This window comes from Cupressus sempervirens, chromosome 3, assembly GCF_028749045.1.
Source record: "Cupressus sempervirens isolate cs-2001-9-10 chromosome 3, ASM2874904v1, whole genome shotgun sequence".
NCBI classification, from domain to species: domain Eukaryota; kingdom Viridiplantae; phylum Streptophyta; class Pinopsida; order Cupressales; family Cupressaceae; genus Cupressus; species Cupressus sempervirens.
In genome coordinates this window covers 610,557,437-610,576,473 of record NC_143120.1, presented here as the reverse complement: position 1 = coordinate 610,576,473, position 19,037 = coordinate 610,557,437, and the positions used below count along the sequence as shown (strand labels likewise).

Sequence of the window (19,037 nt, the reverse complement as noted above, 5' to 3'; positions counted from 1 at the left end):
TGAAAATTCAACAGCCCAATAGCAACTCATGTCTTATGGTAACATTGGTGATTCATAGTACTCATAGCAGTCACACGGGACCAAACCAAAAGCACATCTTAATAGTGACAATGTCCAATTTCATTCAACACATAATGATATTTTAACCCAAATGCAACGACAAGACACCCTCCAGTAGTAGTAGGTATTTTGAAAACAATATTCCAGGTGCATGTGAACTAGAAGTAGGTAGAGAATGAAAAGAACTATCATATCACATTCCATTCATTGGAGAGAAACTTTGGACAGAACCAAACTTTGAGATATTAGATAGCGAATTCCCATTAATAGTGGAAATGTTGGGATTACTAAAGCTTTGGGGTCCTTTACCTCTGTTTGTGTAAGAACATCATTGGATGTCCTCACTAAACCAGGAATTGCTTTGGTATATTTCTACTAGTCGCTCTTCTGTTGCATCATATGACTGTATCAACTAGAACTCATTATATACTCTTCATACATGACAGAGTCTCATATCATTAGTCATCAACAATGACGATGTATTTATGTTGCTTGTTAACATCTCTCCTTGTTGCTAAGTGGAGGCTCTGAAATTGTATAGTATAAGACGATGACTTCTAACCTTGTTTATTAGCAGAATATTGGTAAAGAACTAAGCTATTGAAGTGGGATGGATCAAAATAAATAAAAAATCTGGTGATAATAGTAAATATATTTGTCAAGCCATAATACTTCATCAAGTCTCCAATATCATATCTTAAATGGAGCCTTTATTTTTTGGGAATAAAATAGGGCTCCATCAATGTTTTCTCTATTGTGAAAGATTAATTTTCCTTTACTTAGCAAATATCCATTCCAACCCTTCTGCAAAATATTTATGTGCATGCATGTGTTAGGCAAGTTGTGTGAGTTTGAAAATTGTTTCATGGTTTTCAAATGTACAAGTTCTCTGAATATCACTGATACGAACTTTAGGTGCATCACCATAGGTTTAGTTTTTGTTTTCCTTTATCTTTCTATCCCTTTCCCTCATAAGTTTTCAAGTTTTGGGTGAAGCATCTGATAGGAACCGGCCTAGAAACCAGAGGTCTCACTTCAACTGCATGTCCCACATCGAAATGATTCCCATGTTATACCAGAATTACTAAACTCATTTAGTTCAATAGCGGGTGCAAATTCTGGTACTTAATAGAACCTTAGGGACAAAAGGGACAATCACCAAACCCAAACCCCAAACACAAACATGAACCTGAACTGTCAATCAATCTATTTATACACCAGGTTTTCTTTTATTTGAAAAAGATGAAATAGCGTAATAGATAAGGACAATAAAATCAAAATCATTCTATAAATGGACACTTTGTTTAACATACTAATTAGAAATAATTTTTCATAGAAGTAGGGGGCGACAAGTACAATTTGGCAGTTTTTTTATTTCAGTCATTGATATGTAATTTATTTTCAGGTGGTTTTTTTGTGCAAATGTCAACCATGCACATAATTCAAATCATAGTACTCCTAATTTGGCTATGACTTGGCAAAATGAAAAAATCCTTTGAAATCTAGAGTTTTATAATAATTTAAAACTTGTTTTGTGCACCCATTATTGAATAAAACTTAAAGACACTATAGCATCTTCAAATAGAAGCTAATTTGTTATGACATACATAAACAAGGAACACAAATGATAAATCCATCATATATGTAAAATGTAAATTGTAGCTAAGTTTGTCAGGAAATGGAATTGAAACCAAAGGGATTTTGGATGAAATTAGTTAAAAGCTTAAAACCTTTAGACAATCCTTGTTCTACCTTTAATTTGACCATAGAAAGCTAGAATAGGTCATGGGGGGTTAGAGTGCTGAAGTCGTGCCGAATCTTGAAAGTTGGCCGAGTTCGGAAGTTCTTGGAAAACCACAAAATCTAGATTTTGCATCCTAACTCCTAAGCTGGAGCCTATCTCAAACATCCTGATAATATTTATACAAATATAACTTAAAGTACAAGAAAACTTATTCTTAAATGTTATATTTGTATAAATCCTACCAACCTCTGAGCAAAGTATTGAATTGTAGAGTAGACTTGCAAGTGTATACTCAAACTCGGTGAGTTGGGCTAGTAATGAGAACTTGGCAAGTTGGGTGAGTCATGCCAGAAAAGTTGGTGAGCCAAGCAGCCAAGTTGTCGAAACTCGACAGAGTTGACTCTGCTCGCCAACTTGTGGTGAGTTTGGGAACTCTGATTCAAATTATAGCTATTTTAGTTTGTTTAAGGTATATATCTATGACGTAAAATTTGATTTAGTTCATTTTAATAATGAATGCATTTCCATTTCTTGAGCTATTTCTAACTTCAAAGTAGCATTTTGCAGGGACTTCCTGTTTTTGCTATTGGTGTGGGGCTGAGCACATTTGATAAAGCATCTGTAAGACTAATTTCAAATAAAGTCCTTTTTAACCTATCTCTTGTAATCTCTAATTTATATTTTGGTTATATCTCATGCACTAATAACATTTGTCATTTGTCATTAATTATGTCAAGGTTTTCTGAGTATATGCTTGAAATAAGCATAGGATTATTTCTTTTTTTCCTTGATAATTGTATATCTGTTTGTGGGATGTCTAAAAACATTTGATAATTTTTTGATATTATTCAGGAGGATAAGTATGTGCAGTCCCATATACAGATCAATGAGTATCGAGATTGCATTCTGTTGGTTAGTTACATCCATAGTTTTTTGTTGAGGAAAATTTGAATAATATTTTGTAGCAACAAATTTTCTTGTCAATTTGTATTTTGCATTTTAATTTGCAGATAATTTTTAACCTGGTATTTGATCTATTCTGATAGCCAGAAGCAACAAAGAAACATGGGAGTTATATTGGTACTTGCTTGAAAGTTTTGGACATGACAGGACTGAAGTTCTCTGCAATAAGCCGCCTTAAGGTCTGTCATTGCGAATTATGGAAAATTGAATTGGTTTGTGTATTGCACATCCAGGCTTTGTTATTTTATAGATGGTTGTTTATGAGTGCCTAACATCACATTGAGGAAAAGAACATGTGATGGAAGTTTGTTCAGGAATCTTGATTAAAAATACTATTTAGCATCTTATTTCAATTATAGATTGTTTCTAGCTAGGCAACACTCTTTTCTAGATAGAAACCTACCGTTCTTTCAGTATCTAGGCATTAATTAAGTTGTTGAACAATTATTCTAATATTCTAAAAAGACAACGATAACTGATAATTTATTATTAAATAGAAAGCTCCATAAAGAATTTGGTAAAATGATTTTAAAATATGACTAAGTTGTTTTATAAGGTGTTCCTAATATAAGGGAACAAAGTCAAATATTGAAAGAAAAGAAATTTTAAAAGACTTCTAGAAAAGAATTTTATAAGGTGGTTCATCTTTTAGCTAGAGGGAAAAAAACACTCCTGGTTATGAAATCATAAGACACAAAATTTCATGGTTTCCAGCTAAATTTGTGATTAGTGTCAGGAACTTATTTTTGATTTTCAGAATTTGTGCTGAATCTTAAGGACTTCTAGGTTTCAGTTGTTACAAATTTACAATAGTTTGTCATTGATGTCAAATCAATATACAGGTTGTATGCATTCATCAGATATAGAAACTTTTGCCAGTGATACCTGATCCTGTTGTTTGGATTGCATGGTGAAATAATACTTTGTTAATTTTTGATGAAGTACAATCTGCATCATGTATCTTTGAAGTAACTTGTATTATACATCATTTTTGGGTTCATCTAGGCCTTTTTTATGATTGGAATCTGTGAATAGATTCAAGACGAATGCACAAGAAAGATTACTTTCAGAAAAATGCATATGGTTTGTGTTTACCGCATAAGTTAATTAAGAAATGCACACAGACAATGAACAGCAGAACTCCTTCAATTATTCGCATATGCCAACAGATTACATTATGCTTCATAAGATGAGATTGAATGATAGATGATTTACAATGATCCCAGACGGGATATAAATACTATCCGCTGAACCTTCCCGAAGGAGTTTGTCGGCCACAAACATTATGTCCGCTACAAACTATTTACCCGTTGGCTACAGAATACAGAATCACCGGTGACAATCACCCCGTCGGCTACAAAAACACCGACGACAATCATTCCATCGGCTACAGAAACACCGACGACAATCCAGTCGGCTGACAGTTTGCTGTTTAAGAATAATATCATTTGTCAGAAAAATATGTTACAGAAGAAAATCACCTATTTGAAACTTTTTCTGTTTTGCTTCAGCCTAATCATGGAAGACAGTTTGCAGAATTGGCAGGAGATTATAAGTGTTATTAGGATAATTACCATGCACAGCAGATGGGTACAGCAGTGACTGATATTTGATTGGTTGATCAACTGCCTCTGGATAATATTACATTATCATTGACCAGTGCTGTGATGATATGTTATTCAGACTTTTGGTAGATTCCTAGAGACCATCTTCTATTAATATAGGCAGCCACAATAATGAATGATGAGAAGCCACGATGGAAAGTAGTTTTGGTTGTGGTTTGAGTGGTGGTTGGTGTTTAGAGAATGTTTATAGCTTCTTTAAGATTCCTAGCTAGTTGATCACTTTGGGTGTTTGTACACTAGTATAGATATCTTAAATAAATCTATCTAAAGAAATGCCGATAAATATCCACTACAAAATAATTATAATTTAATTTACTACATCTAAAATTATTTATATTTCCTTTATCTCTTTTTATTTAATTTTTTACTAACTTAATCTTTTTATTTTAATTTCTTAAAAAATGGATGATTTATATCTGCAAATATTATAATTTAAACTGATATTTTATTTGTTATTTATTAAATTGTTTTTAAAAGTATATTCTATTTATAATAAGATTTAAACTTTTGACATGTAGATGGTTGTCAAATTTAACCATGAAGAATAAAAGTTAACATTAACATGCTCACACCATCCCACTCCCCTATTCTGCCATTGTAGAATGCCTATCAGCATTAATAAGCATTGTCATTCAAAAGGTTTGGGGGAGCTGTGAAGTCTGTGAAAGATGTGATTAATTGTGAATGAGAATATTAATACGTTGGTGATAGAGCAGTTTGAAAAGAGTTTTAAAGTGAATGTGTGAAGTGTGATCAAAATCATGTTGTGTGAAGCAGATTGAAACATTAAGGGATCTGAATATTTGAAGATAGATATATTTACAAGTGTCAGAAATATTCGTTCCAAACTTGTTTTTAACAGCTGATCAAAATGCTTATTGTATACACCTTGTATAGAAAATGTAACTGAATAGATCAGAACTGTAAATCTGTTTTGTAAATCCAGGCACAGGAAACTGTTTTTGTTGAATCAATTGAATATGTAAAAAGATTCCCTGCTGAGCACCCAACGGCAGCAGGACTGTGACTCTCATGTAGTTCTTTAATGGATAAATAATAGAGAAAAACAATGATCCCATTGAAGTATTTCACAAATCTATGTTAACAGTGAAATCTGCTTTTCAAATCAGTTTTAAAACTGCAGACAAGTCATAAGATTATTCAGAAATTGAATTCTCAGTGTTAAATTATTTCAGTTCAGAGAAGTGCTATTATTTTTTATTTGAATTTAGTTTGCAGAGAAATTGATATAAATATTTCAGGTTGAATTTAGTTCGTAGAGATAGTTTTTATTTCAAATTGGGTTCAGTTTGTAACATTGCAGTGAAATAATTGTAGTTATCTCGTTGGATCAGAAATCTTTGTTCACATTTTTAATAAAGGAAATCACAGAACTGCGATCAATTGTTATTCTTGTATATTCTATGTTGGAGGTCAATTCATAGATGAGTTGGTGCTCATAAAAAGGGTTTTGGTGATTCCTTGGGTTGGTGCCTGAAAAAAAAATTGCAACTCTTTAATTGCAAGGTTGGATTGGGACAATAGATCCCAGAACCATTTCTCACTGGTTTTCCCATCCTGGGTTTCCATGTAAAAATTTGCGCATTATCTCTCGTGTGGTTGCATTGCTTTCAGTTTCAAGTTACAGTTACTTTCACTTTTTAGTTTGAAGTTTAAAAGTTATTAGTTGTGAAGTTTGCATCTAAAACTGATTCAAAACCCCCTCTTAGTAGTATAATTGTATTCTTTAAGTGGCATCAAAGCCAAGTTCATGGAAGAGACTTAATCAGTCTAAGTAGATCTTGAGGATAGAACACATGGCTTGTTAGGAGGGATCTTTTTCTAACAAAACATCTTTGTTTGATTGCACCAATTATGCATTTTGGAGTATAAGAATGGAAAACTGTTTGACCTTTGTAGGATTTGATACTTGGATGTCAGAAAAATAGTTACACTATGCCTAAACCTCCTAATACTGATCCTTTCAATAGGAAAGATCCTGAGAGCAATACTAAAGCTAAAGATGCTATTTTGTGTGGATTGTCTAACACTGAATTTGTCAAAGTAATACATTCTCAGATAACCAAGGAAATGTGGTACAAGTTGAACAATTATACAAGGAGATGATAAAGTGAAGCAAGCTAAGTTGCAAACTTACAAGCCTAAGTTTGAAAGTGTAAAGATGAATTGTGGATTATCTCCTCAGGGTTGATGAGATATTAAGTGGAATCAAAGGTCTTGGTGAAAAGGTGAAATATTTTGTGGTGGTTTGATAAGTTTTATGATCTATACCAAGTATAATGCAAAAATTTATGCTATGGTAGAAGCAAGAGGTCTTGGCAGGATCACAATTGATAAGTTACATCTTATCCTAATAGCTTATGAAATAAGGATGGGTGGTGTTGTGAGGTTTTCACAACATCACCCCATTGCAAATCGACACCCCCTCTTTTTGTTTTGTTGTAGTTAGGTTTCCTTAGGTCTTGAGAGGGTCAGGTTGGGCAGTCCCTTTTGTTGAGGAGAGAAGTCCAATGAGCTTAGAAAGAGGGAGACATCAGTTAAGTCCTTAAGTTGGAAAGTGAAATCTTAATCAGTGGAGTAGGCATGAGGTCTATAGATTTTGAGCAATACATGAAGATAGGGGTGAAATTGTAGAAGCAAGAGCAACGACATTCAAATCAGAGATGAATCCAATTGAAAATGCAGACAGACAACTATCAAAAGCCTAATTTCTACAAGGAATCACCAAGAAAAGGTTATACTTGTGGTTGAGAATTATGAGGGAGTTTGAATGAAGCTATACCAAAAGGGGTAATCTTGAGAATAGGTCGGATTCCAACTTGGACTTAGGATTCCATATCCTAACTCACGTTGATATGATTTGTTCCACTACAACATACAAAATCAAATACTCAATATTTCAAAGTTACACTAAATACTTAATCCTCTCAAACTAAGCTTGCAAACTAAGATCTTGAAATGACTTCAAGGTTTCGTCAATTGTGGATACTTGCTTGAAGAAAATACTGTGATTTGCTAGGATCACTAAGGGGACTTTTCCTATTCATTCAATGAATATCAACTCTTTTTAAAGATTTATCTCCACAATGTGTAATGAAAATATAGTTTTTGTTTTCCCAACTCTTCAGCTCTCAACTTAACTTCTATTTGTAACTATGAATGAAAGGGAGTATGGATGAACCTAGACTATACAACATGCAATCTTGTTAGCGACTCTACCCACCTAGTGCAAACTTCTAAGGTATAGTCAAATGATTGTCAAATTAATATCTCCTCGTCAATCTCATCAATGGATGCACAGTAAAGATTAAATATCAGTTGAAGTTAAGTACTCTCACCAGCTAACCACACAAGATACACAACGAGTAAGAGGCTAGTGGCCTAGTTTTTTTGAAGTCAACCGGTAAACATCCACAATTTCTTTCATCCAACTAAACTACTTCTAAACAACATGAAATCAAATCTACTTCAAGTGAGGGATTGAAGAAACTATGCAACACTTCAAAGTAATGTTAAGTAATCCACCTTGAAGACCAAGATTTCTGGCTAGGAGTGCTTTTTTTTCTTTGGCCATTGGCAAAATTTCATAATAGACAATACTATTATTGTTTTTACCTAACAACATATCACCTATTGTTGCAACATAATGGAGATAGTCTATGGTGACATGGGGGTTGACCTCAACCACTTTGCAAAACTATCAATGCATTAAGAATGAGGCTTCTTCCATTTTTGTACCAGTGGATCATATTTTTAGCCTCGAATCAAAGAACCAAACTCTTTAAAACATAGTCATTATCCTCTCAAAGAAATTCTCTGCTCTATCAACTGACTGTGTTATATGGAAAATGATTATGCTAAACTGAAACAATAGCTTGACTTGAACCGAAATCAGATCACCAAAACCTTTGTCACAGTTTCCTCTTCCTTAACTAAGATTGCTGGTTGCAAATAATTAATAGACTCACACTTTGAGCAGGTTTCAGGGATCAAATACATTAAAGAAAAGCAACACAAATTGGACAGCTTATAGACCTCATTGAAAATGGAAACAGAGTCATAGTTGAAATCATGGGCAACAGTTTATAAGGAAGGTGAGACTACCCCTCCTCTTACTTGGGTGTAAACACTCGTCCACTGCAAACTTGTTGATGAGAAAGCTAGAAGAGCTAGAGAACTCAACTTTAAGGTCTGTGGCCTCCCGTTCATCACCAATGACCTACTAGTTGTGGCATATGTTTTTCTTTGTAACCAACTTGAGCGTCCTAATAGATCTCTTGATAAGGCATGGGTTATATATGGTTCTACCTTGTTTTTACGATTCCACAATTCCTCAGATAGACTTTGCATACTCAAGGCACATAGGAAACTCTTTCCTCTACCATTGAAGATATATCTTGTTGAGGACCTTTCTAAATCACAGGTAGCAAAACTTAAATAGGTTCAAGCTCTTGGGAAAGCAATACATCGGGATAGCAAGTAGGTTATGATAAGGAACCTTAGAGCAGTGATTTGTGACATTTTCCCCCTTGTTGGGTGGGCAAACTAGCACCTACAACTGCCAAATGGTGGTCAAGCATCAAGGAACATAGCATTGGTTCCTTGCATGTCAATTGTTGGAATGATAATGTAACCTTTTGGTCCTTGTCAGGTTGCTTCATGATGCGGTTTGTTTAGTGGATCTTCTTCTTGTCATTGAGACACATGAGAGCCCTACTCAACCGCCTCTCAGTGTAATTAGATTTCTTTGGTTGTCAGTTTACAAAGACAAGGTTTAGAGCTATAGGGTGTCAGGGGTTCTAGCAGGGTAGCTTGCTTCGTCAACAACTAACTTCAGAATGTGACTTTTGTGGTTCATTCAGACAAATTTTCTAGATTTATGTGGGTCTAGGTTTGGCAGATGGCCTCTCACATAAAAGATCTATTTATTGTCGTATATTACTTTTGGCCCACTTCCTCGCGTTATGATATACACAATGGGTTGAAGGGGGATGCATTCATAAACTTGTTTGACAACATCACTTGTTTGACCCATAGACTAGGCATTTGCAAACTTCCCTCCATGATTGAGCACCTCTTTGTTGGATTTGATACCCCTTGGTTTTCAGAGGTCCTCAGATGATTCTTTGGGACCCTTATGAGATACGACCACCACTTGCTCTAGTTGTGTGAGTCCTCGAACTTGGTGGTCCTAAACAACCTTTCTAGCCTTCTTGGCTCCACTTCATTCACTTGTTGGCCTTGCTGTGGGGTGTGAGAGTGGTTGAATATGCCCCGTCCCATTCGTCTCTCATTTCCTCTATCAATCTCTTCATCGTCACCCACCTCCCCCTCGCTGGCCATGCCCTCCTTAGCCTCACCATTCAAGCTTCCCATCCCTCCTTTGCCCCTGCCAGCACCCATGACCCCCCTCCTTGACTTCACCTCCTTGTCGCATCTCCCTTAACTTTGACAGTGGGGACTAGGACCTCTTCACCACGCACCTTAGGGTTCTCCTTCATATTGTTTCTCCTCCCTTGAGAGCACCACCTACAAGTTTAATTGCCTCTCCACATCAAATTTGGAAGGCTTCCCTACTTTCTTTCCCCCATCGCACCAATTGTTGGGCCCCTTCTCCCACTCATAGCAACTCATGCCTTATAAACCAATGGTACGATGACGACTGTAGATCCTTTTACTGCATGTTGAGCACAACCTCTACCCTTCACTTGACTTCCTTTGAGCAATTGAAGTACTCTTTCTGCCACTTTCTTTACTATAAGAAATGCACTTCCATCTTGCATTGTAGTTGGTCTCTTCGGATCTCGCTCCTTTAATCTCCGAAGGCCTTTTGGCGCACCTTTTTTCTTCACAGGTCCTCCCTTCCCCCTGCCTTGGACCACATCTCAGTAGTGTTACATTCCAATTTTTGACCTAATTTTAAATTGCTCATAGCCGTTGGATTTAACAGGTTTTTCTTTCATAATCATGTGAAGTAGGTAGTTATTTATAGCCGTTGTATTAACTGTTAATGAAGATGGTCGTTAACCATTACTTGTTATATAATGTTTAGCAGTTGCTTGATCTTGGAATTATGATTAATAATTAAAGTCTTTTAAATATTTATTATAATGGAACTTGTTATTATGGTGGAAGTGTTTCATGGGTGATTGCAGGAGAAGATGAAGGGGGGAAGCATTGCTAAACGGGATCAACGGAATGAGATATTAGCTTAGTCCAGTCATCAAGATTGACAGGTATGACCTTAAATTGCCTTGGCAAGGACCTAGCGACTTGAACTTCAAGATACAACAGAAGGACCCGCATGAGCTATTAAATAAATAATTTAAGATACATAAAATAATTTAATTAAAATATAAAATGTACCTCAAAAGATTTGAAATAATCTTTCACCATATTATTAATTTATTATAATATATACCTATGTACATACACAGATATAAAAATGAAGTGACATTATAATATTATTTTCTTATAATCAAATGATGCCACCTCACCAATATATTTACATATACGTAGATAAATATAAATCATAATAATTTTTGAATTATAACCTTCCAACTCTTTTTCCATCTTTTTATTCTTTTCCTTGTTTGAAACCGATTGAACACTTGGCATTTTTAATTGGCAAGATATTCTCATGTTACAGAAGCCAAAGAGCCACCTTTATAATGTTATAAGAAATCGTGAGTAAGAGACAAATGTATTATTTTTGTAAGCACATGACTACCTTTTCCAATTCTCTCTTTTATTTTCCCGACTTCCATTCAAAGTCAGTAACCTACAATTACCATCTGAAAATCTTTGCCGCTTATAACTTTGCAAGTTCCTTTTTGTTATAGTCCTGTTTTGTAGAGGACGTGATCCTTTTATACATTGGATATTTGCACCTGGAGAATGTTTGTGGAGAGGCTGAACCATAGCGGCCAGCTAGGCTCAAACTTCTTTCTTTTCCAGAATAGTCTCAGGTTACGTAATCAATCATGTTACAAGCTTTGCTGAATATTTCCATGTCATTTGCTACTGTTTTTCCGATTTTCATAACAGCTAGATTGTAGATACAATCATCATAGATAATATCAGATAGAACCTCTTGAGAAAGAGCTATTTAAATGCAATAAAACCTGATTGAAATATACCATATGGAAATCAGAATTCAATAATGTTTTCAGCTGGTCTCAAAGAACATATTCTTTCAAGTCACAGTTTGTGATAAGATATACTATTCAATGAATCCTTTTAGAATTAATGAATAGAGCAGATTGCTCAGAATTTCCAAACACCTGGAACTTACCAATTGTATGGCCATGTAAAGGTGAAGAGGTGAGATGAAATCTGCAAGAACACGGAAGTGGAATCAGATATGATTAAATAAATTAATTAACCATACTTAATAGCTCATGCTCATCCCCATAAATGTTTCTTGTTGTCAAGTCGAGTGGTGGTGAACAGATCATTGAACCCATCAGAAAAACCTTTGCCAAGGTAGTTCAAAGGCATGTTTGCCATCTATTGATCACTTGATGTCAGTGGTGCTAGTTATGCAGACATGTCCGTCCATAACTGTGCAGACATTCTAAACACCAGAATGCTCAGGTGGCCCGATCCCGGGGTAGGGAGGGCCTTTCTAATTCAATAGATTTTTTGGGGATAAGTATGGTCTGAGGTTGGGAGGTTAAGCCTATGTCAATGCTTCTCCTCTTACCAAAAGCCGAGGTTTGCACAACCAGCTAAAGACCCACCGGATATACTCTTATGTTTCTTTTCTTCTTTCCATGATAAGCATTTACTTACTTGTATGTAGAAAATATAGTTAATCGTTAATCTAGTTATTTCAGTTAATCGTTAGTCTAGTTATTTTAGTTGATCATAGATACAGTTTTCTTTAGTTAATCATTAATCTAGTTATTTCAGATGATCATGGATAAAGTTATTTTCAGTTAATTGTTAAACTAGTTATTTCAGTTGATCATTGATATGGTTATCTCAGTTGAACATGGTTATATCAGTTAATTGTTGATAGTTAAAACAGTTAATGTCATGAGAAAAGGAATTCAGTTATCTATTCAATGAATGTTGGAAAAATCTCTTTATAAATTGTCTTTGTTTTTGTTATGAAAAACCGTTTGTTACATATGGTATCAAAGCGCTGGGTTCGACACTGAACCTAGGGCACACTACTTGCTAGTAAACCTAAAAGATTCTTAGAATAAATGTACAGGATGCAAGTACGTAAAACACCCCACAAGAAGACTCGACATCCCATCTTCTCTTAATTAAAAACATGCCAAAATTCGACTACACTTGCTGCTCCATGCCCCGAGACAATGAAGCCTTGAACTAGGCCTTGCAACAGATGAAGAAGGAAAGAGTCAAGCGGACTCCTGTTAGTAAAGCAACATATAGGAACAAACTAATTCAAAACTGGAATGCTCGTCAGGGAAACTCTCTTTTGCATTTCCATAGATCCTGGATGGTGCAGGATATGTACAAATCTGAATTAGAACTGAATACAGAGAAGCAAAAATTTAGATTCCATAATGTAAATATCCTCAGTAGAGGAATTTTTTGTAAATAAGGCTGCCATGAATGCAGCAGCAAAACATTAAATTAATCGTTAATCTAGTTAATCTAGTTAATCTAGTTAGCCAACCTTTCTAAATTGTCACCTCTCCCCCTCACTATTACCTTTTCACCTCCACCAATCTCAACAAGGTGGTTAGGTCCATGAATAGTAGAAGGGCTGCATATTAGGAAGGGTTCCACGAAGAACTTTTTAGGAACGACATCACGATTTGGGGCTTGTTCCTCACAAATTTTCTCAATAGGGTGTTTGCTCGGGTTCTCCCCTCTTGGTCACATCATATCATCCATCCAACTCATAAGGTCGAGCTAGTGTCGAACCCCAACAATTATAGAATCATCATGGTGGGAAATACTTTCTCTAAACTATACACCATAGTTTTACACGATATTCTTTCTAGGGAGCTTGATTAGAGAGAGCTTGATTAGAGACATATACGAGCTAGAGAGAAGGATGGTTTCCAATTGTATTTTCAAATCTGTAAGATTTGAGCAAAAGCGCATAACAAATTCACGTAGCCCAAGAAAACTTGCATGCAGAAAACCTGTCACGGAGAAGAAAAAGACAAGAAGAGGCAAGGGTTTGATCTAAAAACTCAGACGAAGAAGAAAAATATTATTCAACGGATTCTTAATGAAAAATACAAAGAGATCAATCCTTATAAAAGGAGATCGAAACCCGAAAAGGATAACCTAAAGCCTAAAAAAGCTAGGGTTGCACATTGTAATTAATAAAATATTAATTATATATACCTACAAGATAGCTTAAGCAAACTAGAGTAATAGGCAACTTAATTAATTAAATCACTTTGATTTAATTAATAAGTGAAAACAACTAATTACTCTAACACCCCCCCTTAAGTGAGCTCGGAGGTAAGCTAACCTAACACAGCTATGAAAGTAGAAAAGTGGGTCTCAGCAACAAGGCCTGATTAGGTACCCAATACAACAAAATTTCTATGAAATGGAGAAATAGAGAAAACCACATGGGAAAAACCCTACTCCAAAAAGAGATAGCAAAGAATGTTCCAAAAGAAGGAACAAGAAGAGATCATGAAGAGAACCACTGAAGCATGAAAAGCCGCAAAACTCTGTCAAAAGGTGCTGATTTCTAGAACCTCCACGGAAATAGAAGGCATGAACCAAGCGTGTCTATATGGTAGATGATCCATCTCACCGAAATGCATAGGTAGCCAGCCACTGCAATGGCCTAGTATTTAGGATCAGGTACTAAATACATAGCTCACACTAACGAACCATCGAACCAAGGAAGCATTAGAACCAACAATATAACCCCCCCTTAATGTAGACGGGGTGAGGTGACAAGCAACTGAAAAGATGGGCCAAAAATCTCCTACAACACAGGAACCAAACACATCGAGAGTGAGGTACAAACACCTATAAAGGCACGTGCCATCGACACATCATGGGGCTAATGTCGTGGAAGGGACACTCACTTGACAAAGGAAGAGGGCCAAAATGGAAATCAACTATTCCCCCCCATAGCACTTTATAAAATAGTGTGAGTACAACAAATGACAATGATGAAAAGGATCTCGAAACGCAAGAAGTGGTACTTTATTTCAGTGCATTTGCATAAAGATGCTTACAATAAATATCAACAATGATCAGAAAAAGCATAAGGCTGGTACAACAGAAAGTACAAGCCAAAACGAAGCATCTGAAGCAACAAAATCGATCTCCGGACCTGAAATAGCTAGGATATCCACCAGCATGCAAAAACACAGAAGGCTGAATAAAATGTGCCTGGAGTAGAATTTGGAACAACAACCAGCATCACTGAAAAGAGCACAGAAAGAGCTTTCTAGCGATATAAAGAAGTCCAAAATCGGAGATCGGATGCTCAAAATACGCCTCCCGGAGTGTAAAACAGAACATCCAGCTTTGACTACCAAAATAGGCAACCAAACTGCACCAAAACTCAAAAAAGCGTGCACAAATATCTCTGTCTTGGAACCAGCTTTCCGGCGCATTTTTCAGATCAAAAAAATACGTCCGTATGCTCAAGTTACGGAAAAAAAACTATAGGGCCCCTGAAAATGCATGAAAAATTATTATTTTTTAATAAAAAAATAATAAAATAAATAAAAATAAAAAAAACACCGCCGCCCATGTGCTGAGCGGAGGTGGGCGACGTAGCCGCTATGGAGCTGAGCCACGGTGGTGCCATGGCGGGGCCACTGGTGGAGCCGTTGCAGGCCGTCAGGCGTAACCGCTAGCAGTTCCGCTACGGTTAGTAAACCGCTTTTTTAAAAAAAAAATTGTGATTTTTTTAAATTTGCATCTCGATTTGCGTGCCACGAGCCGTATGACCCTGTCGGCAATTTTTTTTTTGGCCTCCCAAATCAACGTTGTCCAAATTGGACAAATTTTATATGGAAACGAGGGTTTTAACGCCTTCTAAATCCATACGTGATGTTTGTTTGGCCTCAAATTGCTCCAAAAATCAATGACCCCCTATTTTCTCAGGAAAAACTTGAAAAAACACCGGATCTGATCCACCAAACCCTTGTTCTCCCTTTTTCTTGAAACACCAAACAAGCTACAACAGATCTGGCTCTGATACCATGTAAGATTTGAGCAAAAGCACATAACAAATCCATGAAGCCCAAGAAAACCTGCATGTAGAAAACTTGTCATGGAGAAGAAAAAGACAAGAAGAGGCAAGGGTTTGATCTGAAAAACTCAGACGAAGAAGAAAAATATTATTCAACGGATTCTTAATAAAAAATACAAAGAGATCAATCCTTATAAAAGGAGATCGAAACCAGAAAAGGGTAACCTAAAGCCTAAAAAAGCTAGGGTTGCACATTATAATTAATAAAATATTAATTATATGTACCTACAAGATAGCTTAAGAAAACTAGAGTAATAGACAACTTAATAATTAATTAAATCAAAGTGATTTAATTAATAAGTGAAAACAACTAATTACTCTTAACAAAATCATGAACCACATCTTGACTCTTAGGGATATTATTGAGGAAGCACATCTTTGATTCTTGAAGGTGTTTTGTTGCTTTGTGGATTTTTGCAAGGTGCTTGATTCAACCCTTAGGACAGTCCTCTTCTAGAAATTGTGTGACATTGTTATCAAGGACTTTTGAATGCCATCATGAGACTTCGTGAGATTGTGGTTGGTTGCGTTAGGACCCCTTAGGGGATGTCATAGTTATTTTGGAGCACTTTTGGGATGAAAAGGGATTCCCTTTGTTTCCCACTTTGTTTGGACTCAACATTGTTGAGTTGGAGGAGTTTCTTTAGGCACACTCCCTCCCAGGTGATGGTTGCTTCTTAAACCAGGTTTTAATATTAACAGTTTACACCACACAATTAAGGGGGAAGGGAATCAATTGTGTGTAATAATTATAAAATTCAAACTTCTTAATCAAATCACCAACCAAGAATATAACAATGCATGAGAAGATAAAAACCAACACAATAATGCAAAGATTTTTGTTCTCAAGGAAAACCCTATTAAGGAAAAAACTCGGTGGAGATGATACCTACAAGATCATGCTCTATATGAAAATGTCCCTTTTAGGACTTGGCTCTATTATGAGTCGATACGATACATTTAGTACATCTGTCCCTAAGGACAAGTCCCTATTAAAGGATTGAACACCTGATTAAAGGTTCCCAACCCTATGAGGAGTTTTTGAGAACAAAAGGCTCATTGCCAGAGCACACTGCTCGAAGAGAGAAGGTTAAAGCCACCTTCCAAAGGACCACTCTCTGACAAAGTAAGTAAAGGTTAAAGCCACCTTTGTTGAATTGACTGTCTGACAACTCATTTACGTTTATAGTTCTAGTGAAGTACACAAGGAGTGATAACAAATTCCACTCATATCTTTACCAAAGCATCTGACAAGCCTTTAGCTCTGCTCTAATATCCAACATCAAGGTTCACACATATACATTCATTCCATATATTACAATTAAGGAACTTTTTTCCTTTATACAAGTTACAAAGAAGCAATTAGGCCAGAATGTTAGGACTTCCCCAATGCACAAATAAAATAATCGACCCATGCTAAGGCATGCACCTTCTCAAGCAAATATACAATAATTACATTTCAAAAAGTGCATGCTACGATCCAAAATTAATTCTCACCAATCAAGACAACGTGCTACACCATCGAGTTGTCTCACAAAAGTAATATTCCATACCTACTCACTAGAAGTCAACCCAACATAAACCAAATGACCCACAAATCTCGAAGCATGCACTCTTCCAAGTCTTCTAGACACATTATGCTCGCAAACCTCAAGTCTAGCTTGCCAACATGCTATACCCCAAATACATTAACTACCTCTAGCATAATTCTCTGTTACTGGCTTGTAACCAATCTTCACCAAATTAACTGTAACTCACACAAACCATCACATAAAGAGCTGTGATCATAGGCATAAGGTCTACACTCATCTTGCAGATATATCTTTGCTTGCATACTCAAGAATCTTGTACGCTGTCCATATTGTCCTCATCAGTAACCTGTAACATACAGAATCTAAGTTCGTCTAACTACTCTTTGAAACTCCTAAACATATGTTGATATGAATGACAAACCTATAATGAACCCTATATTTCAAAATCTCAACGACCTCAATACTCAACAATCTCTCATGCTCTTGGCAGATGACGTGGTCCTCATGACCTCCTCTTTAGAATGCCTATAGAGACTCCTTGATGATCTCTCTTCTTTCTACAATTTATGACCATTGAAGAACTTGGGTAATGGTCTTCAATTGTCTCAAGACCTCTCATCTTCACTTCTTTTTCTAGGGCAAGGAGATTGAGATGACTTCTTCATACACTTATTTGAGGTAGAATTCTCTGGCCCTCGCTTCAGCATGAGACCGACAATTCAGCCTTGTACCAACAAGGGTTATGACTCTTTAGCCGTTGTTGAGAGATAGTGTTGTAGACATCCCTTCTAGGACACCATGTCTAAGATGACTCTTTTGGACACTTTGATTAGATTGACTATGCTCTATAGGTTTGTTGTTTGGGGGTCGTCTTTACTAGAGTTGTATTTGGCTTTAGTAGAGCAAATCCAAACTCTTTTCCTTCAACGTATTAATAAATATAGACTGCCTACTTTGAACAGTGTTATCCTTGCTGAGTTCAGGGCCCATCCTTCCAGACTTGAAACTATCTTCAATTTGGTTTGGTTCTTATATCACCTATGGTGCTTCATGGACTCCCTTGAGGGATGTTACAAATACTCTTACCTAGTCTATTGCACACTTTGAATCCATCGGTTGAGCTCGTTCTTGGTTCTCTCAAGCCTCTTCTCTTCTAGGTTTGATTGTGATCGATATTGATTACCTCTCCCTTTCTAGTATTCCCTAGACGCCCCATATCATCTTTTACCACCTTGGTAAGTGTTGAACATGCATATCAAGATGGATATCTACAAACAACATATTCTCACTACTTGGGTTAGTCCTCTTAGGGGCTTCCCCTGAGGGTGGCATTCTATGTGGAGCACTTTCTCAAGTTATAGGATGGGATCATTGCTTTCCCCTCACACTTGTCTCGCGGTTGGTTTCATGCGCTCTATGTCTCTCTTGGTTCATTTAGAGTAAGCTCACATAAGCTTTGCATTGACATGGCCTCTACATTCAGATTGATAACCATCTGCCTAGAGAGGATAGGATCCACCAACTTTGTGACCTAGGGGAGATCGAGACGAAGTCATTTCATTTTTCACTGCCCTATCTTCTACCATATCAGAGGGAAATTTTATTGCGTATTTAGGGAGACTCAATATCTACCAACCTTTTTTAGATGTACGGACCATAGGTGCCTTGCACTCTATCTTCAAGAGACATAAAGGCTTCAAGACCTTACCCTGCAATATTTGTTCCCTAGAGATCATACTCCAATTGGTTCATCACCTCATTCTTTATAGTGGTTCCCCCTCACGAGGTACCAAGCGGGCACTGGATCCTCCTTCTAGGTCTACCAGACATGTGAGACCTCATAGATCCTTTACAACAAGGCCCTCCTAGCA

General features: G+C 36.4%; 1 protein-coding gene across 4 annotated transcripts in view; it reads left to right on the top strand.

Moving 5' to 3' along the window:
• LOC149568156 (phosphatidylinositol/phosphatidylcholine transfer protein SFH1-like) overlaps nt 1–19,037 on the top strand; it is a 196,171-nt gene that overhangs the window by 63,428 nt on the left and 113,706 nt on the right. For all 4 annotated transcript variants that reach the window (XM_089821159.1, XM_089821161.1, XM_089821158.1 and 1 more), the window contains 3 exons: nt 2,372–2,425; nt 2,657–2,716; nt 2,851–2,946. In XM_089821159.1, the coding sequence (XP_089677285.1) occupies nt 2,372–2,425; nt 2,657–2,716; nt 2,851–2,946 (210 nt within the window). The remainder of the gene's footprint in view (nt 1–2,371; nt 2,426–2,656; nt 2,717–2,850; nt 2,947–19,037) is intronic.